This window comes from Acartia tonsa, chromosome 6 (assembly GCF_053477335.1).
Source record: "Acartia tonsa isolate MP-2025a chromosome 6, ASM5347733v1, whole genome shotgun sequence".
NCBI lineage: Eukaryota > Metazoa > Arthropoda > Copepoda > Calanoida > Acartiidae > Acartia > Acartia tonsa.
In genome coordinates, this window is record NC_137265.1 from 25,065,017 (window position 1) to 25,091,005 (window position 25,989).

Below are 25,989 nucleotides of genomic sequence, written 5' to 3' on the forward strand. Positions count from 1 at the left end.
AGTGTTCGCCTTTTCAGCGTTGTCATCTTTCTTACTTTTATTAAATAATGGCATTACAGCTAGCTTAAAGCTTTTAAACTTTCTATGAGTTCTTTAAAGAAGCTTATGAGATGTTGTACTATTTTAGGATTTAAATAGCAAAGGTACAAGAAGAAACTAAATAATGCGCCTAATGTTAAAACAATCAAAAATTGTTTACAATAACAAATTTTTCCTTTAAAATTGTTAAATATAGATGAGTATGTATTGCCTACTTCACCTACAATTGTTTCTACGTCGTGAATGCTTGCGAGTGAGCTTTAAATCTTATTCTAGAGTGTGCGCTAATGCACTCTTATCCTTAATTAAGCTCAACTGTAGAAACACTTCTACTTAGATTTATTCTATATTTGCCTATAAAGCTAATGTGGGCTGTTTAGCTATACAAATTAGCTATAAAGTTAAATAGAATGTTAAGGTTTGCAGCGAAGTTAATTTGGGTATGCTAATATACTATCACAAATTAACTGTTATTTGCTTAGGCGTCGACTTTTCCTAGCAAATGTTATTGTTGAGAAAAACAGCAATTTATAATCCTTGTTGAATTCTTACTCCACTCTAAGGATATGTAGCTTACAATCTGCTTATTCCTGTAAGGCTTTATGAATATAACTTACTAAGGTTCACTCCCAAAGGATCGTCTATATCCTAATAGTATTGCAACAGTTTTGCCTGAATATCAAAGATCTCGCACCCAATACTTATAGTTGTATTAGGGTATGCCTACCAATCCTACTAAGTATTATTCGCGAATTATTATGGGGCTTCACTTGTGATTTCAATCCTTATAACTATATTATTGAGACTCAATTTAGACTGATAGATATATATATGAATATAATCAGTTTGTTTTCAAGGTTATTATAGACCGGATGTGCTCCACTTAATTAGTGAGAACACAATATTCTATGTGTCTTACTGAAGTGTGATATCCTACGCAAGGTGATCAATCTATACGCTGGAAGTTGTCAATCAAACTCTTTAAAGTAGACTACAAAGTTGGCGTTATTGCTTGGTCAAATATTATTGAAAATCAAATTAGCTGAATTAGTGCACTTTTTTCTTCTAAAAGGTAACAATTTTAGATTATAAAGATTATGAACTATATGTACACACTTTATTTTACTTGGTTATAGTCTTTATGCTAATAATCCTAAGTAAAATTAAATTTTCTCAATGGTATAAAAAGAAAACTTTATTTTACTTGGTTATAGTCTTTATGCTAATAATCCTAAGTAAAATTAAATTTTCTCAATGGTTTACTCAATGGTTACCATTGAGAAAATTTAATTTTACTTAGGATTATTAGCATAAAGACTATAACCAAGTAAAATAAAGTTTTCTTTTTATACCATTGAGAAAATTTAATTTTACTTAGGATTATTAGCATAAAGACTATAACCAAGTAAAATAAAGTTTTCTTTTTATACCATTGAGAAAATTTAATTTTACTTAGGATTATTAGCATAAAGACTATAACCAAGTAAAATAAAGTAAAATAAAATTAAATTTTCTCAATGGTTTTCTCAATGGTTACCATTGAGAAAATTTAATTTTACTTAGGATTAGAAAATATAGAAAATTTTGGAGGAAATAGTTATTTTGATACATCCGCATATAAATCAGAATTACATTAGGAATATAAGGCCTAGGCATGTATAAGTAAGTGCAAACCTCAGAAAATCGGTTCTAACGGTACCAAAGTATTAGTACAATTTAACTTGAGTATAAGTGCTACAAGTTTGTAATAATCTTTTGGCCCTTTACTACGACTCAAGAGTACTAACTGCTTTCGGCATATTGTTTCAGAAACATGGCTCCAAAGACAATATGTATCCCAACTAACAGCGTTTCCCGTGTTCTATAAGATTTGCTCCTAAGTTTTCATTTAATAAGACAGTTCAAAATGGTCCTTTACAAATAGTATTTTGATAGCTTATAAATAAAAAGTTACTCCATGCTTGATTCTTAATAAGTTCTGGTTTAAGTATCAAAGATTCAAGTATTTCAATACTTAGAGAATTTTCGAATAAGTAAAAATCATACTAAGTCCGAAGATTTATATATATACTCCGCCACCTAGCACAACTCCTAGATTTCAAAATTCTGACTAAGTCCAAAAATCAAAATTTTGCACATAGCTCGATCATAGATCATTCCAACCCAAGTGTTTTACTAAAGAGAGGCGGACATGGAGGTGCCGGTGTGCTGGTATTCTCTAGGGCCTCTAGAGTGTCAACCAGTGCGAGTGTCCTTATAGGGCGGCGACCAATGGCCACAAATATGCTAGCATTCTCTAGGGCCTCTAGAGTGTCAGCTAGTGCAACTGCTCGTACACGAGGCTCTCAATTGCATTTGTGTCGTGCCTTTCAGTCCCTATCTCTTCAAACGCCTCATAGTCCTAACCTTGCTCTCAAATAGTTTCACAGGTTTTGGAAAATCCGATTTTGCCATAACTACAATTATTCGATTTTGGTAAAAATACCTGCCTTAGGCGGTTCGGGTACGGTAAGGAAAAAAAGAAAAAAAAATTTTTTATGAAGTAAAATTTTTCCAAGATACAACCGGTAAGTTGCACCATTGTGTGTGCGAATGGGGCGTTTGTCCAAATTTAGGTATGGAGACCGCTCTTCTATGAGTACTACTAAAAACCTACTTTTACTGCAATACACATAGACATTCTCATCGTCGGTTCGTTTGTTTAGAATGCTTAACCCTCTATTCCCACAAGTATAATACGAATTTGGTTGAGCTGGTGGAAGCTCAACAAAAGACCCACGCGAAGTATTATGTTGCTTTAATCTAAGAATAAATGGTTGGTTTTGATATTCGGTCAGAGTTATATAAGTATATTAAGTATTAAGGAAGGAAAATGTTTTTTTATAAAGTGTATTTATATTACAAGTGCATAAGTTAAGTATGAAAATATTTACAGGATAAGTGTTAAAATTATAAGTAGAGTAGGACAGAAATGTGCCCTAAGTCCCAAGCAGTGAATTGTGCTAAGTGTTAGAGTTCTAACACAAGGCCTAAGCTCAATTCATGCTAAGTACTAAGGGGCCTAAATTTAAACTACAATGCATGCCAAACAACTAAGTCATTACCTTTTAAAGCCAGAAAGAGAAGTTGATGGTAGGGGAGTCAATAAATAACTGAATAAATTTAAGAGGTACATGCTATAACATTAGCTCTGGACCAGGATTTTAGTGTTTGTCTGTACAATTAAATGTCTGTGTGTTAATATGTGACGTAAATCAGGCATGGTTGTAGGCATACATATTTGTACTGATTATTTATATGATTACTTTAACAATAAACATAATGTCTTTAATAAACATATACTATTAGCAAATCACATACAGATTACCATGAATAGGCTAGCGTTACCCATATATGGTGTCATATAGGTAGAGATAGGCCTATGAATGCATAAATTGATACAAATAATGCCTTGGGCCTAGCTAAAGTAATTGTGTCTTGCCCCTGATTGCTACTAGATAATTGCAGGGCACGCGTCAATCAAATATTCATAATCTGCTCTATAAAGTGTTGACTTTATATCAAGCATAGATAGATAGCTGTGGATGCGCAGCATTTCTGTAAAAGTCTTATATGTACGTTCAAAGAATTTGAAAATTGAGGATCGCATCTCCAATAGTTTTAGGGACAATATTTTCTCTTATCAGACATTTTAAAACTTGTCTGTAATCATCTCCGCTCAAATATCAATAAGATAAGTTGACATTTTCGATAAAAGAAACGCAGATGATTTCATTTTTGTTAATTTGTTTTTTATTCTAAACATGTCTTTAAAAACCCCGATTACGGTAACAAAGTATCGTATTGGGTATTTCGGTTATGATTGACAAATATCAAAATATTTGTTACTTATGATAAACCGGTTGATGTATCAACATTTTTACGATTATATGATTGCTAATTATTTGATACTAGCGGTTCATGGAAAGAAAACAAAGTATCGTATTTTCACAGTATCTTTTTATTAGGGTTATTTAGGTTAGGTATATATTATTTATTGTCCCGCTGGGTTAGAGGCCCCTTGAAATAGGAGAAAAACTACTGTGAAAATACGACGAAACCCGCTACTTCGTTCCATGATTCATACTAGCTAATTATACAAGTGGCAGTGGTTGCATACCTTTCAAAATCTCAGTAAAAGGATAATTGTTCCCTTAAATTTGTCTTAATGAATAAATGGAGGAAAACACTTTTCATTCTAATAAGGAAAACTATGATATTTGAGGAGAATTCAATTTATCTGACCGTAAAACTAATAAACGTCTAATCAGATCGTTCCACCATCCATTATTAATCAGTAAAGATTCACATTGATCTAGAAAAGGGTTTGGGCTGAATGAGGGTAGGGTAAGACACCCTCCTAATAAGGTTATGATCCAAAGAACCATCCCCGCCCCCAACAAAGCAAGAATTGATCTTTATTTTAAAAATAATTTCAAGCAAATAAATTTAGCTGGTACTCCCCCACCTCTTTTTGGGGGAAGCCACTTTTCTTTAAAATATTAACCTAACGGAAAGAGTCAGTAATTCCTTTTGTTTTGATATATAAGAACAGTTGCGAACACTTCCTATTTGCACGAAGAGTAGCTGTACAACTTAAAATATCCTTTTTTCTTATCTCTCCCCTTCAGTACATTTTCTGTTTATTTGGATTTGTTGACAGGGATTTTAAGTTATTCATAGACAATGGCCGATAAATTAATGTGAATCCTCAATGATGATACGCAAAATTACCCCTTCCGTAGATTAAAATTAGTTGTTGAAACGAGGGAACACTCAACTTAATGAACCAACCAACCAATCAAAACTACCCAGAGCCAACGAATAAGAAATGTTTTTATTAATTTTCGGGGACCAGTGTAATAAACAGCCCAATGTCCATTCCCTCCCGGATTTGTTGACAATATTTATTCTGTGTGAAAATGCGTAAATATATATAATTTTTGAGATAAGAGTTAGCCACAACAAGTTTACATTATTATTTGGCACTTTCCCTCATATTTCCTGTGGACCACAAACGCATTTTTAAAAAAAATAAGTCTAGACTGGGTTAAACAAAGAATAGAAGAAACGCCGCCGGATAGTGAATACATTAAAAATAAATAGGATTGAGGGGGGGGGTCAAAAATAGGTTTGAGGGAAAGCACTTATTATTTTATTTACCACGAAGAGCATCTCACATACAAATTTATTGCCTATTTCATAAATTAGAAAATTGTTAAAAAATCTACATATTTGAAAGTGATATTGAGCAAAACTTTAGGATATATACTTTTAACGCTATTCTGCTTATATTGCAATAATTATATTTTATATTGCTACTAGCGGCTTCGCCCCTAGCCTCTAGGGGGCTTTGCCCCAAAAGGTAATTTAAAAAAATGGATATGCAACCACTTATTTCGAACATATTAAAAAAACAACATATTTTGGTGCTGCGAACCATAATTTTATGGGTTATCCATAACGCTTTCTTTTCAATCTTTTCATAAATTTTTTGGGGGGTTTGGGGGGTTGTGGGTGTCCTACCCCCCAAGAAAATAGCTTCAAACCACCACGGGACCAGTAGGTATATTCCCTGAAGAGTAGAGCCCATTCGGTTCAGCGGTTACAGAGATCTTAAGCTTCAGACGGATAGACAGACAGACATCGTTCTACTTTGTATTAATGGAAAATTATGCAGCTTTCCAAATTTCAGTTTGTCTTAGTGCCGTTTTTAAAGGTAAAAAATGTAATTTCAATCTTTGAGGGAGGGGAGGGTCAACTAGAACCCCCACCATCCGGAATAGGATAAAATACTAATATCTAACCTGATATTAATGACGAGCTCCTTGGCAGATGGAAACATAAGTTGAATGAACTCACTGACATCAATGACACCATCCCTGTTGGAATCTGCCAGCTCGAAGGCAGCTTTAGCCTGCTCTCTTGTAAAGTCCTGAAATAGATATAATATCCTAATATAAACGAAACAGGATGGTTGTCTATCTGTGTTTACCCTTAGATCTAAATAAAGCTAGAACGATATGGTTCTTCTTTTGCTGCCAAAAAATATTATTTCCCTTTTTCGTTTGTGATTAAATTTAAAGTGGAGTTTCAACATACCCCCTCAACTCTTCCCTTAAGTGCCCCGATAGGTCAATAGGTGTTTTGCCGCAAGTATACTAATATTCATATATGTATGATGTACAGTAAGACCTCATTACCTGACAAAACGATTTTTTTCCTGACAAGGATTACAATTTTTATCAGGAGAGAGTGAAGAATGCAAAGGACCCCCCCCCAAAAAAAAAAAAAAATATTAATGTAAAATTGTAACAACTTATCATGGGATTTGACAAGATTAAAATTTTTATTAAATGTACTTTTGAATATAACAAAGCATTTGACTAATTGACTAAATAATTCCAAATAATAATGGTAAGGATTGATTTTTAAAAAATCATTTTTTTGTCTAAAAGTCAAACATTATAATAAAGATTTTTTACTTAATGGGCAGATTTGTTAGTGTTATTAGAATGTACTAAAAGAAATATAAGATATTCGCACCCTATTAACATGTCCGCCGCTAGTGACCTAGATCGCGGCCATGTTATTGTTTTTTGCTTAATCGAAAGAATTTCTAAAACAATTCTTAAAAATCTAACACAATTTAATGAATAGATTATAAACTTTATTTTGTTTTGTTTGTTATGTTTTAAAATAATAGTTTAATTGATTCTATTTTGGAGCGAAGCTTCTATATTAGCTTCTGGAAGGTTAGTTAAGTCTTTACATTTTAAGAAACAAATTAATTTTCCTTATTATCATGAACTTTAAAAAAAAATTATTTTCATATAGTTAAGCTCCTCAAAAAGTGTAACTAAAAGGTCCCTACGTCCAATCTAAACAATTTATTTTTTTGCGCAATTTTGAACAAATAGTAGCTTCTCTAAATATTTTTTACAAAGTATTGTTAGTCTACAATATACACAAGCTATAAAAATATTTTCTGCTAGTTTAAAACATATAATTCATTTTGAGAAGTTTTTTTTAACTTAGGCTTAATTAGGATTTGCTAGATACAAAATTGAGTTTAGATTTGTTAATCGTTAATTATTTCTAAAAAAGTTCGCAATGGCTTATATTAATCTCCGTTTTAAAAGATAATGTCTTCCTTGTTTAAAAAAAATATTTTTTCTTTCAGATTGACTGTTTTGAATTGACCCATGACTGACAGTAAGAAGAAATGTAGCATGACAATAGGGATGGGAAAGTCAACAAGTTTGCATAATTTTACATAAATAAAACAATTCTTTTAAAGACAACATGGGGAAGTGATTCAGTAATTCGATTAAAACTAGAAATTTTCAAGGTAAATAATGGATAAAACCGGGTTTTAAACTGTGCACTTGCACACAAAGGTCCCTGTTGATCTATAAAAGCCTCCGTTCTATTTTTAAAATTAATTGAAAATAAGTGGGTGGGGTACCTTTTTTAAAAATTAAGGTTAGGCTTAGGATAAAACTACCCTTCCCTCCTTTTTTCATTTTTTGAATATGGGTTGGAGGAAGTTATAAGTGCTTAAAAGACTATTAATGTGAAACTACCCTTTTTATAATCGGTAAAAGAAAATTTCTGAACATCTGACTTCAAAATGAATAAATATTTTGTGCTAGAATAGTCCAATATTTCTCCTTTAGTATTGACATATTTGTTTTCAGTTTTATATTTGAAATATTTAGCCTTGACTTTGTCAGTTCTCTGTTATGTGTATCCTATTCACATTGTGCTGGTTAAAGAAATAAGTTGAAGGCAAGATAGATGTGTAAATGTAAACATTTAAGTAAATATTGGGAAAACATTAATATTTGAGAGTACATCTAAAAAGTCCAATTTTACCTCTAATTTTAATATGAATTCAACACCTTTTACTTTCGCTTTTTTAGTTGTTTAACTTATTTATCTTCATGGAACCTTTGTTATAGTACATTAACTCCCAGGAATTGCTCTAAACATGGTTTTCAGTACCCTGATTTCTTTTTATGAGATTATAAAAACATTTGACAAACAGAATAAAGTGTTTAAATAAAGAAAACAAAGCATAGTTTTTTTTATATTTTTTTTTGCTAATTTATAATTTCCTACCCTAGACTTATCTAATTTGTAACCCCAGAGTGTTTAGTATTTCTAAGACTTAACAGGTTAAACAAGAATTCTCTTAATGACCGAGCCTCAAATTATCAAGGATACGAATACATTCCGTAACATCAAATATTCTAGATACAACAAAATAACACAAATTGCCCTTGGTTCCAATTGTAACTTCGCCCAATGGCATACAAATTCAGAAATTTAAAATATAGAAATAAGGGTGGTAGTTGTTTATTATACTTTGTAAACTAAGGAAATTTTTCTAAAAGTTTAATGTTTGCATGTCCTTTCAAAAGACACTGAGAAAATGCAACCTCATTGGTCCAGCTTCTTTTTTACATATCCTAAACAATGGCAACCTTCCACCACTAAGTACACTCTATATTTATTAAGGGGAACAACCATTTACGTCCGTAGTAACCAATAAAAGCAGTGTTTCGGAGCCGGGAGCCTTGGAGCCGCCATATTTTCGTTAAAAAACGGCTCCGGACTAGATAAATAAAGTGATTTTTTAAAATTATAACTTGGTAACTCTGTTTTGTCATGTGCAAATGCCCTTTTTAATTTTTTAAGTCCATTTTTATCAAAAATTAAACTTTTAAAACCTTCAAAAGTCAAAAATAAAAAATATCTTTTTTATGGGAAAAAAAAATATGTCGAGTTTTTCTTGATTTTAGGTCGGAGCCGGAGCCGCACCAAAATCAAACGGCTCCGAAACGCTGAATAAAAGCAAAAAAATCAATTGTTCTTGATAAAAAGAAAAACAAAAATGCAATTATTAAAACTTTTAATCGACTAAAAATAATATATATTATATTTAATTTAACAATATATATTATTTTTAATATATATATTATATTTAATTTAATAATATATAAATTGTTTTTAGGTTACACAGAATTTATGAAAATGAAATGCGGACATTACTAATTAATGCATATTCAAAATATGATGCACTAAGCCAGTAATAGTTGCCAGGGAGGGGAGGGATAGTGCAAGTTTAACAATTAAGACTCCCTTAAAAATTGCTAGGCATAAGAGGCAAAAAATATGGCAGAATTATGAGAAGAAAATTATTTTATATTTCATCGCCCCATCCCTAAATCCGTGGTAATATTTGCAGAGCTATTATGTTTGTGTCAGCTAATCAGCATAAACAATTAAGACCATACAAACACGGATGACAACATCCATTGATATCCCAAAAATATCTAAAATAAGATTGATTGTTAAACAAACGGAGGAGGAAAAAAGTGAGTTATAAAGCACGAGGTTGTGAAGGTAACCCTGATAAAGTCTACCCCCCCCCCTCCCCCCAACTATTAAAAATGCCCTTTATGGTTGTTGTCATTCTTGTTTTTCAATGAAGCTTGGGGTCAACTTTCATTGTTTGGTGACAGTTATGTGCATTTAATTTTCTACAACACTATAAATGCACATTTGTGACGAGAGATATCTTTTACATATTAACAAGAACAGTTTAGTACAGAATGAGCGGGAAAAAATACTTTTCTGCTGAGCTTGATCTTTAAATCGTTTTTATGCCGCGCTTAATCGGGGCGATTCAGAGGTGAACCGTAGGCGCGCTGGTGGTAAGCCACAGCGCACCTGATTTTTAAAAGATTTTCGGTGCGGTGTTGTTAAATCGCTTGCTCACTCACTAAAATATCAATCCGCGCCAGTACAACTTTATTACTTAAGCAGTGTCAGTAAGGTATTTTATATAAAATACCGTGTCAGTATAGTATTTTATATAAAACATTAATATATAATTTATTTTAAAAATAACTATAAAAATGTTTTCACGATAGTTTTGCAATAAAATATTAAAGTAATTAAAAAAAAATATTTATTTATTAAATAAATCACCCCGATTTAAACCGCCAATGCCACTCGGTGAGTGGCATTGGCGCGCCGGGCCCGCGCCACTGCCCGATTCAAATCACCCATGCAAATTCGATTTAAAGATTGATATTAATAATTTGATGGTGCGCCAAATGAATCGCCCCGGTTTAAATCACCTATAAACGATTTAAAGATCGAGCTCTGCACTATGAATGCACACTTGTGACAATTTTTATATATTAAGAAGGACATATAGCGCCTTTCTTGGTGAAAAAAAAACAGCTTGGTTAATTTCTGTAGCTGCTGATATATTTCAAAGTACAATTGATAAGCTGCACAGACAGGCACACACAGATCCTGTTACTTTTGTATAAGGGTAATATGATTTACCTTATTAATTGTCATTCCAATTTCCATTTCTTCTCTTGTAATTCTGCCATCCTTGTCTTCATCGTAGCTGACAAACTGCTCTCGAACCTGATAAATTGAGAATTTTTAATAGTTGTTTTAAAAACCTGGATAAAATATAAATTGTAGTCTCCATCGCTTCGCTATTAATTCTGCTATCCTTGTATTCATTAACAAATTGTTCTCGAACCTGACCAAAGGAAGATTTTTATAGTGCCTATAAAAATGACGACATACTGGCCTACCATTGGTAATTTAATCAGTGTATTGACCTATCATTGGTCAATTTTATTGTGTAACGTCATTTTTTCTATATAAGAAGGAATGTTAATTATTATCAATAGTTTTATTTTGAAAACCTAAATAAAGGACTACAAATATAAATAGCGACATTAGTAGTCTACAGCGCTTCGCACACCCCCTATACGTTAGGGTGTGTGTGTGTTTCATCTGGAAAACCCCCCTTGGCTGTTTTAGTGGTGTTGTATCTGGGTGGTGTATACCCTTGATAAACAAGATGTAGAGGGGTGGATGAGGGTGAACATTTCCAACCTCATTAATTTTACCAATGAACCCAGTAAAAGTGTCGGACTGATTATGACGTAAAAAAATAATTAGCCAATGAGAGGCCACTATAAATTTTACCATTGGTCAATAATGGCCTCTCATTGGCTAATTTTTTTTACTTCATAATCAGTCCGACACTATTACTGGGTTCACTAAATTGTTGAATTAAAAATGTAATGTTACTATTAGACAAATTGTTTCTTTATAATAGTTTATACATGTAAGTTCTACAAAATAGGTATACCAATCTACCTCCTGAATTTATCTCTCCATCAAAAATATTTTATCCAATTAAAAGTTAAAAGTTCTTAACTTCTTGTGGTTGACAAATTTAAATTCTTACTTTATTCGACAAAATGCTAGGAAAAAAGTTAAATAAAGACAGAATTGTGAAACTGTAAGAAGAACTAATCTTTATAATTTCTCTCTAACTCCCACTCTATGCTCCTTAGGGAAGAAAAGTTGAAGATAGTTGCTACACAATACCTTGTCATTTTAAAAGGAAATTTTTAAAATCTTCATGCAAAAAATATTGTTTAAAATGCCTAAACTGGTCTTCAAAAAAGCATTTAAATAAAAATATTATTACTTTTTAAAAAGCAAAGTTGTTAAGGGGAAATTTTTTTGAATAGATAACAATAGCTAATAAAATTTAGAATTAAAAATGAAAGATTTCTTTTGTTTTAACAAAATATAATTGTAAACCAATGATGCAAAATTACTGTCGTTTATATTGAAACAATAATTATGTTCAACTTTTTTCCAAACATAAGCACAGAGTGAGGCACAAAATCCTATTTCATATAATGAGAAGATTCCATTAAGCGCAGTAAATCACTTTAACAATCTTTTCCATTACACTAGTTCCGTCCAGGGAGGTATAGGACAATGGCGCTTTAATTAATACTAGCAGTATTAGCTTCTATGGGCTCTGTAATTAAAGGGGTACAAAAAGAACATTTAAATCTAAAAGTAAAATATGGAACTTCGCTAAAAAGGAGATCTCAATCAGTTCTGTAGTTATTGTAATTCATTCAAATATTAAGCTTTAGACAAAAAAAACGTACTACTTTTAAAATAGGATAAGTAGCTTTCAGTGCTTTTCTTCAAAGTGTCCAGCGAGCAACGATCCTCCTCCTCTTATTATTAAAATCAATTCAAATGTGGGAGGTAAATGCCTAGCTTATGCGAGGCCTATACCTACAGCGCCCAAACCTTTGCAAAAATATCCAAAAAAAAAATTAGTTACCAAAAGCTATAAGTATTGGGGAAAAATCTATTTATTGTTCAATGTCCTATCCCTGAATCCTTGTGTTCCGGCCTTTTAATCTAAAACATTATCTTATAAAATTACTTTCTACCTTTCTTCTCAAAGTAAGTTAATTATACATTTTAAAGTATATATCTAGACTAGATACCGGGGCTACAAAGCCAACAAAAAAAAAGTTATTTTCTGTTAACTAGCAGCTTTAAAAGTACCCTTATTGAAAATTTAAAAACAACTCAGGAATCTTATGGCATGGGGCGATAAATTTTTTTTCATCCCCAAAGATGCCAAACAAAATTACCCTTTCTGTAGATTAAAAGCAATTTTATACATTAGTTGCTTGGAACCAACCAATCAAACTTCAAGCAAAGTACCCAAAGTTTTTGTGCGAACGAAAAAAGAAAAGAAGTAAAAACTTTGGTTACCCGTATAAATTAAAGTCCAATGTCCCATCCCTCCCTTACAACTTTAATCATATCCAAATATAACATTTTTTATTTTTGTATTTCAGATTATAAAAGAATTGTCTGTTTATTATGAAACTTAACATAATTGTTCATTTATGTTATACTAACTGTCATGTTATACTAACTGCCATGTTATACTAACAGTCATGTTATACTAACTGTCATGTTATACTAACTGTCATGTTATACTAACTGTCATGTTATACTAACAGTCATGTTATACTAACTGTCATGTTATACTAACTGCCATGTTATACTAACAGTCATGTTATACTAACTGTCATGTTATACTAACAGTCATGTTATACTAACTGTCATGTTATACTAACTGCCATGTTATACTAACAGTCATGTTATACTAACTGTCATGTTATACTAACTGTCATGTTATACTAACAGTCATGTTATACTAACTGTCATGTTATACTAACAGTCATGTTATACTAACTGTCATGTTATACTAACTGCCATGTTATACTAACTGTCATGTTATACTAACAGTCATGTTATACTAACTGTCGTGTTATACTAACTGTCATGTCATACTAACTGTCATGTTATACTAACTGTCATGACATATAATGGAGATTCGCTATTTCGATATTTTCATCATTTTTATGTAATGAACAATTTGACTTAATGGTTTATAACATCTGGAAGGAATAAGAGAAATTAAAACATTTCATAAAATTGAATTCAAAATTTCTTAAACATATAAATGATATGATTAATTTAGATAAGTCAAAAGCAAAATTATCGATCAATAAAAACATGCAATTTTGAAATACATTTCTAAGGGATAATTATCGTGTTTAATACAATAAATATAAATTCAAGGCAAGGGACGTTGGGTAAGTCCAACATCCCCTTTTTATTTTAAAAGTATTTTTTTCTTCGCGGGTCATTCTTATCCAAGGGCAATTTATCTTGAGACGGTGGTGGTACCATCCGCTAAAATAGTTATAAACCTTCCCAGAACCTATGTAAAGGAGAACCCCTAAGTTTAGCGGTTAGCGAGATCTTAAGCAACAGATAGAAGCACATCTTATTACTATTATATATAAGGATATTATAAATATGATTGTTGGTGAAACTTGTAAAGAAATACAATTTGTTGTAATGTGTTTCAGAATTGATCAAAATTGTTCAATATAACTTACACACAACAAATATCAAACAATATTATGCTCCCTCTTTAATAAAGGTTGTACACTTCTTTTTCAGAAGCGCAGCTAATCTACAACAAAATTGTGTCCTTTATTTCACAAATTCATGGCTGTATGCTTGTTCTTTTTTGAAAGGTATAAAAGATTTCTATTTGTGTAGATTCTTAGCTACAAAAATGCACGTCTAAAGAAAAAAAAGTTGGCTATAAAATGTCCATCAATAAGGGTTTGTAGCCTGTTTTAGACAGTCATCCTTTCAACAAATGTAAAGTTACATTATAATGTTTCTACAGATCTTCTCGTTCATTTAAAACCTCAAACCATGATTCCCATGACAATAAGGAATATATTTTCTCGTATTCATTCGAATCCGGTGGATAGGAACCGGTTCTCATCCATACGAAAAAACTATGTCTAGCATCGTATTATATCCAGCTTTCTACGAATATAAAAATATACAATCATAAGATTAAAACTAGTTTTTTTAGCCGATGCCTTCGGCACCTCGATGCTAAAAAAACTAGTTTTAATCTTATAATTGTACATTCTATATCCGCGGAAAGCCGTTTATAATACGATGCGAGAAATAACTATTAAAAAGTATCAACTCTAAAATCACTGTAATAATATTTCCAGTATGGCTTTCCACATGATTAGAACCGCTTCTCATGTATACTGAAAAATCATGTATAGAATCGTAATGCATACAATTTTCCCCTCGGGACCAACAAAACTGGTTTTAATTTTAAAATTTTTAATTTTGATAACCGCGCAAGCTGTCTATAATACGATGCGATAAATAACTATGTTCAGATTAGATATTTTGTTTATAAAGTACTTTGCAATTTAAGCAGTTTATGACAGATAAATACCGACTAAAATAAAAAAATTATTGGAAATTGGCATTTAAATAAAAAAATGTAAAGTTATGTTTAAAGCCTGACCTAACCTGATAGCAAATAAAAATATTTTCTTTCCAGAAAAGACAAATAAATGTGTTTGCTTAGTAACTTACAAATTTAATACAAAACATTCAATTTGCAATAGAATTTAGATCATCAAAAATATGGCAATATAAGATACTAGCGGCTGCGCCACTAGTATTAGGGACTCTGTATTCGAAGGATAAGAGATGGAAAGAGAGCACTAAACAATCTCAAGATTTTAATATAAAAAAAATAGCCTAAACCCATCCCAAGACCTATGTAAAGCTTATCTAAAATGTAAAACTCATTCGATTCAGTAGTTATTGAAGTCTTAAGCTTCAGACAAAAAAAAACCTTAATACTTAATATAGGATGAGAGAAGGGAAAACTGTTGGACTGAGAAAATAATTTCATTAACCACGAAAATCTTCAGAAGAAAAACCAAACGTCAACTTAATACAGTAGTTAGGGATTCTATCTTAAATATTAGCCTGGTAAATTTAATTTTCCTCATAAATAGTTTGTTTCTCTGATAAGACAAACCGATAGACCATCGGACCAAGAAGTTTGTGTAAGGAATGGTAATTTTCATGTGGTAATTTTATGTGAAATTCTTTACGTAGATTTTTAGACTTCTATATTAAATACCAGCCTTACAAATCAAATTTCCCCCACAACAGCTATACCTGTTATATCAAATTTTTAAAATTGCGTTGCCTTATCTAAACCTGAAGGTAAGTCTGTTTATATTTGTAATATGAATACAATGTTGTATAACCCCCGAATATGTTGTAGACGTATAAATTTAAAGACCTGCCCATAGTAATACAATTACAAAATTTCACAAGAATAACATTATATATAAGAAGCACAGCAAGACCAATATTACAAAAAAAACAAAGTTTAAAGAGTCATCCTATTAAATATAATAGTAAGTTTTTATCTGAATCAAAATATCTCAGAAACTTCTGGTCCCAATTGATCCCACTTTTCAGGGGAGCTTTGTAAATGTCTTTGGGTTGCTTTAGGCTATTTTCCTGATCCCCTTCACCGTTTTCTAGAGGCTAGGGGCAAAGCAACTTTCTATAACATAAGTAATGAATCTAAATTGGCTTAATACTTTCATTTTACTTAATGGTTGTTGTTGATGAGTTAGAACAAACATACTGACATATAGAGTATATTTGCTAACTGGTCAAAGTTATTTTTTTTTATTTACGGTAGTTGATGGACGTTCATTCGGACGAACGGATTTTGGTCGAACATTCTCTCTTTGTAGAGTATCTGTGTTACCATCATTTTCCTGGTGTTTGACAGACGATCGGTCGGACATACTACATTTAAATATATAGTATCTTTGCTACTACAAACTATGTTTCTCCTATTTAGGTTTGGATACATTTTTACTAGACGGTGGTTAACGGCCGGTCAATCGGCGAACCGACGATCGGTCGAACATGTTCTATTTATAGAGCAGACATGCTACTACAAACTATGTTTCACCTGATCAAGATTAGGATAAAGACGGCGGAATTTGTCCACGACACCGCTCTCGCTCATTTTTTTAACAATATATTTATATATTTTTCCTTCTAATAACTAGAAACTATTCTACTATATTGCTGGCCAACACCTGAAAAAAAAAGAATGTTGTTGTCCATTAGTAGCACAGCAATAACAGAATAAAAAAGGCTGCTGTAAAAGGCAAGCAGTTGAACAGCATAATTTTTGTTCCAAAATTTTAACAGAAAATTTTGGATGGCTTTCTTTAGCAATATCTGTTAATCACTTAATTGAGTAAATTACATTAAAATAATTTATTCGGATGGAGTTACGGAAATACACTAATGATAGAATGGCTATGAGCTCTTATACTAAAAATTAGTGGTCATGTAAATTAATTACCAACAAGCTGACAACTCATATGTAATATTAAATCTGGCAAAGTTTTAAAATTTTACATAATCCTTTTTTTTCTAAAAACACCATTGTTATAATGTTCGTTAATATTAAATTGCGAAAAAAAATCAAATTTTATCACATAAAATAGATATTTTTGTTAGTTATCATAGAAAGGCTTTGATTTAGCCAATAACCAAAAATAATTTCTTTCTTAACAAAGATGAAATTGATAAACCCTAAACATAAAAAAGCTTCACTTAAAATATATTCTGTGTTGATATTTTGATTATTGTCTTGATCAATCAGTTGTAGACCAAAAAGCCATGGTGCATTAATAAAATTAATTAAGATAAATATCAAAATCAATGAAAACTGAAATGCTAGGTTTCAGTTAAATCCATGTTAGGTATTATATTCCTTATAGATTATTTGTAAAATTCTACATGAGACTAAGGCCATAACAAAAAGTTTCATGTCAACCATGACCACTTTTATTTAATGTCATATAGTCGACATTTGTCATTAAAATCACTCCATTTTTTTGGGAGTGATTTATTGCTGGTATGAAACTTAAGGGGAATTGATAAAACACTTTGTACTTGGATTAATTCAAATCAAATTATGATTTAATTACTTTTGCAGTAATCATATGGAGCATGATAAAATGTTGAATTGATATTATTACTCGACTTTACAGCAGATTTTCATGTTTTCTAACAAAGTAAAAAAAGCAGCTGGCTAAAATAACGATTACCTCTTTAACCCTATCCCCTCCAATACTTTTAGAAAAACGAACTGACCAATAAATTACAGGGCAAATAGCAACCTAAATTAAAAACAACTTTTATCTTGCCTTAGTATCCACATATATTCTATACCCATTTATGTAATTACTAGCGGCTACGCCCCTAGAGGCCTCTAGTGGCACTTTATATGTTTTTGTTTGTTAAAGTTAATTTTTTATGTACGATACCACCTTATTTGACGCTGAAGTCTCCCAGATTTTAAGAAAATTTTCAATTTTTTTGTCATTTCTTTTGGGAGGGTGGTAGTACCCTCCCCCAAAATAGTTAAAAACCTTCCCAGGACATATGAGAATCTACCCTGTTAAGGAGAACCCGATCGGTTTAGCGGTTAGCGAGATCCTTCGGTACACACAGACAGACTGACACACAGACAGACAAACATCCTGTTACTTTAGTATAAGGATAATATCCTTTATTTAATGCCATTTTATCGACTTTAATTAAAGTTAGTGTTTAGAAAAATATCTTATCTTGATTCAATTGTCGATGTAAATAATAGTCAATTTTGTATTGCCAGCCATGATCAATTTTAAATAATATTACATAGTACTATTTTAAATAACTGGTATGGTAAACTTAATATTTTGGTATTTATTATAATTACAAATTGGGAAAAGTCGAGAGGTAATCATAAGTTCTTCAATAAATTTTAAAAATTCCCTAAATCCACAACTTATTGGGACCAGCAATTTTCTAGAGCTTTTGACAATTCTACTTGAGTACTTTAGTAGTAAGTCCCCCTAGAGGTTGTAAGGGGTGTTTAACGTGGAAGGGTAGAGGTTAACTATTACAAAACATTATAATATAAACATATTAAAGAAAACCCATATCATTATATAAGTTAGCGAAATCTTTCCGTACAAACTGTCAGTGTCAGACAGACAAACATCCTGTTAGTATATATTGATAAAAAAGGTATCTTTAATTAAAAAGACAAAAATTTATTAGTATTATCACTATGAACTTAAAAGAAAATAGTTTAATAGCTTCTCAATAATCCATTTCAGTATCTAACTAGTTTTTTAAAATTTGTATTCATAAATAAATGCGCATAATGTTGTAAATCACATAAATGGTGACTCTAGAATAACAAAGATCGGGGAGGGTATTGTCACACGAACTGTGTCGGTCAGCCTAAACACACACACCCATACATGCACACACACACACACTCAAACACACATATACACACAAAAACATACACACACATACACACAAACTATAAACGCACACCTACACAAACAAATATATACACAAACAAACAAACACACACACACACTGACACCTACATTGTGTACCTGAATGTCAGGTACAAAGGGGAAGTCATGAGTGTGCAATCATTTCTGCATAAAATAAAATGATATTAGATTAGCCAAACTAAAATAACAAAAGATACATTAAGCTTTTTATATATAAAAATGATGTCCTATTGGCCTACCATTGGTCAATTACAATTAGTATACTGGTCTGATATTGGAAATTTAGTCTTTGTATTTGCCTATTATTGGTCATTGGTATTGTTTGACGTATTTTTTTTTTTATAGGCACTATAAAGAGCTTCAAATACATTAAACATCCAGTTATTATAAGAGCATTAATATAACACATAATTTTAACCAAATTATAATTATCAACAGTCAATATTTAAAAAAAAACATCAAAATTTAGAACTAGCCTTTTTTTATTTGGTTGCATTTATATAGTTTTACACTGGAATGATATATTTTTTTTAATGTTAGTTTAATTTAAACAAAGATTTGACAATATAATCATTTGCGTATCCGATCCTTTCAGAAATTGAAGTTGAAGCAGCTTATAGTGCCTATAAAAATGACGGCATATAATACAAATGACCAATGATAGGACACTATGCATTTTAGTTGACCAATGGAAAAATGTATACTGGCCCGTCGTTGGCCATTTGTATTGTATGACGTAATTTTCTTTTAGGCACTATAAGCTGTTTCGTTGAAATTTTACATTATTTATGCGGATTTTATTGAACATATTAGTTAGGACAACAGACAAAGGAGAGAAAGGAGTGTTAGGGACAGTTTTTAAGAACAGAGGAAATCAATGAAGTTGGGGTAAAGTAATGTAAAGGGGATGAATTTGTCCAAAGGAAGGGGAAATAGAAGTAGAAAAAGTGTACAGATATTCAGAAAAAGGAGGAACCAGCAGGGATCTGCAGGGATAAGACAATTGGTGTTAAATTGATGTACAATAAATACCCCCAATTATGATAAACAAATTTACCTTTGTTTAGATTAAAGGTAATGCTTGTACACTGCATGTTTGTTTCAATTAAGATTTAGGATAAAACTACCAAACGAATGCGTGAAGAAAACTTGAGTATAATTTCCAGTCCCATATCCCCTCCCTCCCTGAGGAACCAGCCATTATCATCAGGGACTTCGGGACAGGGCAATTAATTCTTTCCCCCAAATTCTAATGTGTGAAATTTGTATTTAAAAATTTTAAAAATTTTGGGGAAATGAAAAATTTTATTTAATGTTACCTGTATTGACCTATCCCTTCTTGTACTATTATACAATTTTGAAGCTTAGGGAGGGGTCAATGAGATATAATTGCTTGAGAGGAAAGCATTTAAATTAAGTGTTAAGAGAGGAGTAGGGTATAATAAGGGAGAGTTAAATCTCAAGTTCATTGTCAAGGGAATAAATCTAAACAGTAGAGTAACAAATTCCACATGCTGCATAGACCTTTAAATAATTATATTATATAATTTTTTTTGATATTTTGAAAAAAAATGGGGGGGGGGGGTTAGTTTATTTGTTTATTTCTTTAGGTCAGGTCAGGTTATATTTTTGGGGGGTACAGGTTGCGCCGCATGGTTAGTGCTACCCGTAGGGTTTAGGCCTAGGAAAATTACCATTTCACTTTAATTTCTATTTCAAATATCTTAAAATTAAAGTAAATTATACAAATGCCATTTGTTGCCCGTTATCAATGTCATTTAAATATCAGTAATCTAATACATCTATTGTCAAGAGTCTCCTTACAAAAATACGATAAGCAACAAATAAGAAATACATTTTTCTAGTTGACACAGTAAGACAATTTGTTGTATATTAGGAATATTATTAAGTAATTATTTTATGTATTTTAAACAATCCTTGTAATAAAGTAACATGATGTCTTTCTGTACTTGCTAACCGCTGAACTGATAGTGTTCCCTTTACAGGGTAGCTTCCTATAGGTCCTGGGAATGTTTATAACTTTTATAAAGGAGGGTACTTCGAAAATAAATAACCCCATGTATCGGCCGTAAAAATATTTTTTGGTAAACAGCTGATCTTAACAGAGATTGAAAAGAAAACATTTTACAACTGGCTGACGGACAAAGTAAGTTGTAAACTGGTTGCTCTTTGATAAGGGTAACTTTCAAACAAAAATCTTCTTTTAATACAGGATCCTCGACAATTAAGGGCGTACTTACATTTTAAGACTTATTTATAAAGATGCTTCACTTAATACATTATGTCTAATCTTCCTAATTTATAATCACCCAACTCATATAATTCATAAACACGGTTGGACCCTCAGATGTCAAAACTTTATTTTAGTGTTGGCCAAAATGACTTAGCAATTGTATCTGTAAGTACGTCTAATAACACCCTTTGCTATTTTTAAAATCCTAGAAAATTTTTTTTGCAAGAAAATTGCATAAATTCGCAACCTTTTTTAGAACCACTACATAACTCGAGTTTTAAAACTTTTTATATAAAATCCTTTTTACAAAAAATATCAATAATTACTTAAAATTAAACCTGAAAGGAAAAAAAATCTCATTACACGTGTTAATTTGCATGTTTTAGGTCTTTTTTTGAGGAAAGTATAACTTCCACATTTTTGACAATAATTATATTTTTTAACATTTCAAAGTAAAATATAATAAAACTTAAACGATTTTTCTTGAATTATCAGTTGAAAATTTCATCAAACATGCATTTTAAGTGATGAAAATTTAATAAAATCATTTTTTGAATGTTTAGAATTACCAATTTTCTACATTTAAAACAAAATGTTAACAAAATTTAAAAACATTCTAATATATAACTTTAAAAATCAATAACATTTTATAAAATGATGTTTTAAAAAATAAATCATTAAAAGGTATTAAAATGCATTTTAAGTTGCTTAAAATTAAAACGAGAATATCTTTTTACACTTTATTCTTTGTAATAGAGATTAATCGTCATTTGCTGAAAATGAAACATTTAATAAACTAATTGAATCTTTTTGTGACCATATTTAAAATTTTTAATTTTTACACTAAGATGTTTTTAAATAAAATCTTTGTTAATTTCTGTTGTACGACAAAAAAAGAATGGGACTTTTTTACTATTTCTAGGTTATCTTATGCAATTTAAACTATATAATATGAAATAAATTTTAATTGTCTTTCTTTTGAGCCACAAAACACTGTAAAATGTAACATATATGCAAAAATAACAATTTTTTTAATGAATATTATAATATCCTTATATGACATTGCGTCAGAGCTTATTCTTTAGATCATATGTTCATGAAAAGTAGCCATAACTTGGAGGGTTGTGCTATTTATTAGAATATTAAATAAACTTGAATGGTAAAAATATTAGCATAACCTTTGTCAATTCAAATGCTTTAGGTATATAATTCGGAAAGTTAGTTAAAAAAGAGAGAATTTGCTGTGTATACTATTGAAAGACTTTCAAAAATGTGAATTACAAAGCAATTCTAAAAGATCGGGCCGTAGGCGAGTCTTAGTCGATTGGGGGGTACGGGGGTTTTCTGATAGCAATTTGCGTTATTGGTATACAATGTAAAAAAAAACATTTTAAAGAAATTCTTTAAATAAAACCCAACGTGTATTGGCAGTACAAACATCTTTATGCTAGCAGACATATGTTTATCAAAATTAAAGAAAAGTATTTCCACAAGAAAAATTATTCAGGTTTCTACTTTATAATTTTAAATATTTTTTTCTGATAAAATGTTTGACATATATCATATAATCATTTACCAAAAAAAATATTTTGATAATTTAGATTTCAGAGAATATGAAAACCCTCAAAAACTAAGATGACATTTTGCATCTTCTGCTATGACATTTAAGAAAAAAAATTAAAAAATCAAAATTTAGTATGAAAACTATTTTCATCGATTTTTCTGAAGGTATTATCGTATTCTATGGGTTTTTCATTATCATTTACTTATATCGAAAATGCCAAACATTGTACCCTAACTTATTCATTTAATAAAAAACAAACCGTGTAAAGGTTTTATTGTTTTAAAAAGTTAACGAAAATCATTTTCTATTTCTTTACTTTTACAAAAGGAATGAAAAAGTGTTTGTTCATGCCACTTTATTTGAAACATTTTCCTGTGCAGTTCAAAGGTACAGGTATGGCACAATTAGTCGAAAAAAATTCATATAATTAGAAGAGGGAAAAGAAAACGAAATGCAATTTTTCCCTGTCTAAATCGAAGCTTTTTTATTACTGTCGATCCGGACGTCCGTCCTTCTGTGCGCAATAGTTAGCTCTAATCATCAAGTAAGGCATGTTATGATTGTCCAATTGAAATTAAACTTTTAATGGTAATCCTTGAACAATAAGGTACGGTTTAGAAAGCGTAATAACTCTATATTCGTTACCAGAAAGTCATCACGACCTTTTAAAACTTTCTGATTTTAAGTTATTTGTTATAAAAATTTTGTATGATATTATCACAATATTTTAAGAGAGGCATATTTTTAATGGTTAAATTAAAAAACAACTTCCTATTTGATAAGTTTAGATAAAAAAAGCACACAAAGCAGAAAAAAATAAAACATTTCAATAATGTATAGTACGATAGACCCATTAAATACAGATGTACGGACATAAAAAGTAAGTTATGAAGTCAATGAGTTATTTAAGCAAACAAATTTAGCATAAATGGATATTTAAATCCCAAGGTATTAAAAGATCGAGCGATAGCTCATCATTTAATACCAAAAATAATTTTTAAAAATTTCCCACGGGTCAACAAAATGAAATTAAATGAAAAACATATGTACCATTTAAATAAAAATTAAATGGTTCTCACGTTAAAAAATTTTCCCACGCTTGAAATTATTGAAAAAAACCTAATTAAATGGATATTTAAACAAACCCAAAATCGCGATTTTTGCAATGGAATGCTTATTCGACGGAAGAATAATAAAAAAGTCAGTCTTCAATGCTTGATAACAGACAGACAAAGAAAACTCCACTATAAATATACGTGTTTACAATAGCCTTATTGATGATGGACTGCCTGAGACAAAGTGATTGATTTAGTAGAAGCTTACTGGTTAAAGAAATCTTAACAAAAACTAACAACTGTAAATCAATAGCTTGAGTTGATTTACAGTTTAAAGTAAATTTCCAACCCATTGTCCTATTCCTAAATCCCTGCATGTATTCACACAGACAAAGTGCAAAAGATAAAACTTTGCAAAATATTTCATTTGCAAAACTTAACCTAAAAAATGTCCTATTGAAAAACACTTTTGAAACTTGTAAAACATTTAAAAATTAGAATATGAATACTAGCAATATGCGCTGAAATTATATTAAACAATTACCATAGAATCTTTTCTATTAAAAATGTTTTTGGTGTGTAAATTAAAAATTTTGTACCATTACATTCCAGATTAAAACCTATGAAATTAAATAATTATGTAACTCATTACCTAAATGGGTAGGGAATTCCATTTTTTTTCATGACATCACTCATTTGTAATGGAATGCGATACACTAAAGCCAATTATAGGATAATATGTTAAGTAACATACAACTGTCAACCATGCCCTAGCGACTTTAAATGCACTACCTTTGTAAAATTACAAATTTGCATTCTAATAAATTTCGTCTCTTTACGGGGCATGGCTTTCCCCCTACTCTCAATAATTTCATAACACGCCTGGCATAGCAGAAGTAGGTACCATTTCAACGTCTCTAGTATGAAACCTAACAAATAGTCATTGAATAAAAAATCTATTTTGTGAGGAAAATAGTCTTACAAGAAAACCTTGCACACAGCTAAAATCCTTTTTGTTTCTAGGGATCTAAAGGGATAAGACAATGGCGATAAATTTATGTACATCCCCAATGAAGAAACACAAAATTGGCCCTTCTGTAGTTAAAAACTAGTGGTTAAAACGTTTGAACACTCAACTTAATAAACCAACCAAAGTCCCCAAAGTTGTAAAGCCAATGGATAAGAAAACGTTGCTGTAAAACTTTGGGGACTCGTGTAATAAACAGTCCATTGTCCCCTCCCTCTCTGTTTTGTTTCACCTGCCTGGGATATAATCCAATTTTTGTTATCTTCTTGATTGCATCTCAGAGTTGTAAAGTTTTAAGATATCCCTAGAAAGTGCACTGGTATCAGGGAGGGAGGGGACAATCGATTGTAAATTTAATACACTCCACAAAGGTTATGTATAAACTTGTTTTATCCTTGTTATCTTAAACTTTTTTGTAGTAATATTAATATTAAATCTTTATTATTTTTGTCTTAACCATAAAACTTTGGTTAAGTGTGACTTCCGAATTTGCGGGAAGTTCTAGAGATCTTAGTCTTTCAAGGCAAAACCCCCAATACCAGGAACCATCAAGTTCAACAGCAGGTTTGAGTATAGATTTATTGACACAAACTATTTCAAAGTCCTGAAATTACAAGATCAATTAATAAACAGAATAAAATATTATACGTTAATTTAAAACTTTGAGCACTAAAAAATCTTTTTTTCTTATGGTTAAAGAATCTTCGGGTACTTTGGCTTTAAAGGAAAATTATTTGGTTTATAGACCATTATTAAATGCATAAATATAAGCACATAAAAATTACTAAAACATAATATTTGAATCATAATAAAGTTTCTTGTGTAGCTGGCTAAAGCCTTTAAACTTAATAAATCGGTCCTATATGCCATACAATTATATCTGAAAACGAAGAAAAAACTACCTGAAGTTCTTATGGTTTAAGCACCTGGCATACTAGGGTTATTCACGCACTCTGAGACCAATGTTAGGCCCGACTCAATTCTCCGAATGTCTTTATCCACACACATATAAATCAGAAGTAACATGGAGTCACCAAAACATAAACAATCTTACAATGCCGCAACTCTTTAGGAAAGTTAAGCAAAGACGACATTTTTTCTGGACTGGAATTGTGGAATAAGGAAATTAATTTCGATCTTGATAAACACAAAGCTTCCTCAAAAAGAGGTTAAGACAATTTTGTACAATGTAACAGTGTCCAATATTTTCAACCAATAATTTTATACTTCAAATGCAACAAATTTGTCGTCGCATTACTTTTTCTCCTTGATCAGGATAAACAAAAACAAATGTACATTATACATGAATATTCAAGATGCTTCACCTT

At 30.9% G+C, this 25,989-nt stretch overlaps 2 protein-coding genes across 16 annotated transcripts in view; one reads left to right on the top strand and one right to left on the bottom strand.

Annotated features, from left to right (window-relative positions):
• The window catches only part of LOC145322208 (uncharacterized), a 71,592-nt gene extending 55,103 nt beyond the window's left edge, over positions 1-16,489 (bottom strand). The window contains exons 1-3 of the mRNA XM_080164055.1: positions 16,358-16,489; positions 10,444-10,530; positions 5,886-6,013 (exon numbers count right to left, since the gene is read on the bottom strand). Of these exons, the coding sequence (XP_080020181.1) occupies positions 5,886-6,013; positions 10,444-10,530; positions 16,358-16,414 (272 nt within the window). The 5' untranslated portion in view covers positions 16,415-16,489. The remainder of the gene's footprint in view (positions 1-5,885; positions 6,014-10,443; positions 10,531-16,357) is intronic.
• LOC145322210 (chitooligosaccharidolytic beta-N-acetylglucosaminidase-like) overlaps positions 1-25,989 on the top strand; it is a 145,618-nt gene that overhangs the window by 78,198 nt on the left and 41,431 nt on the right. The window lies entirely within an intron of this gene.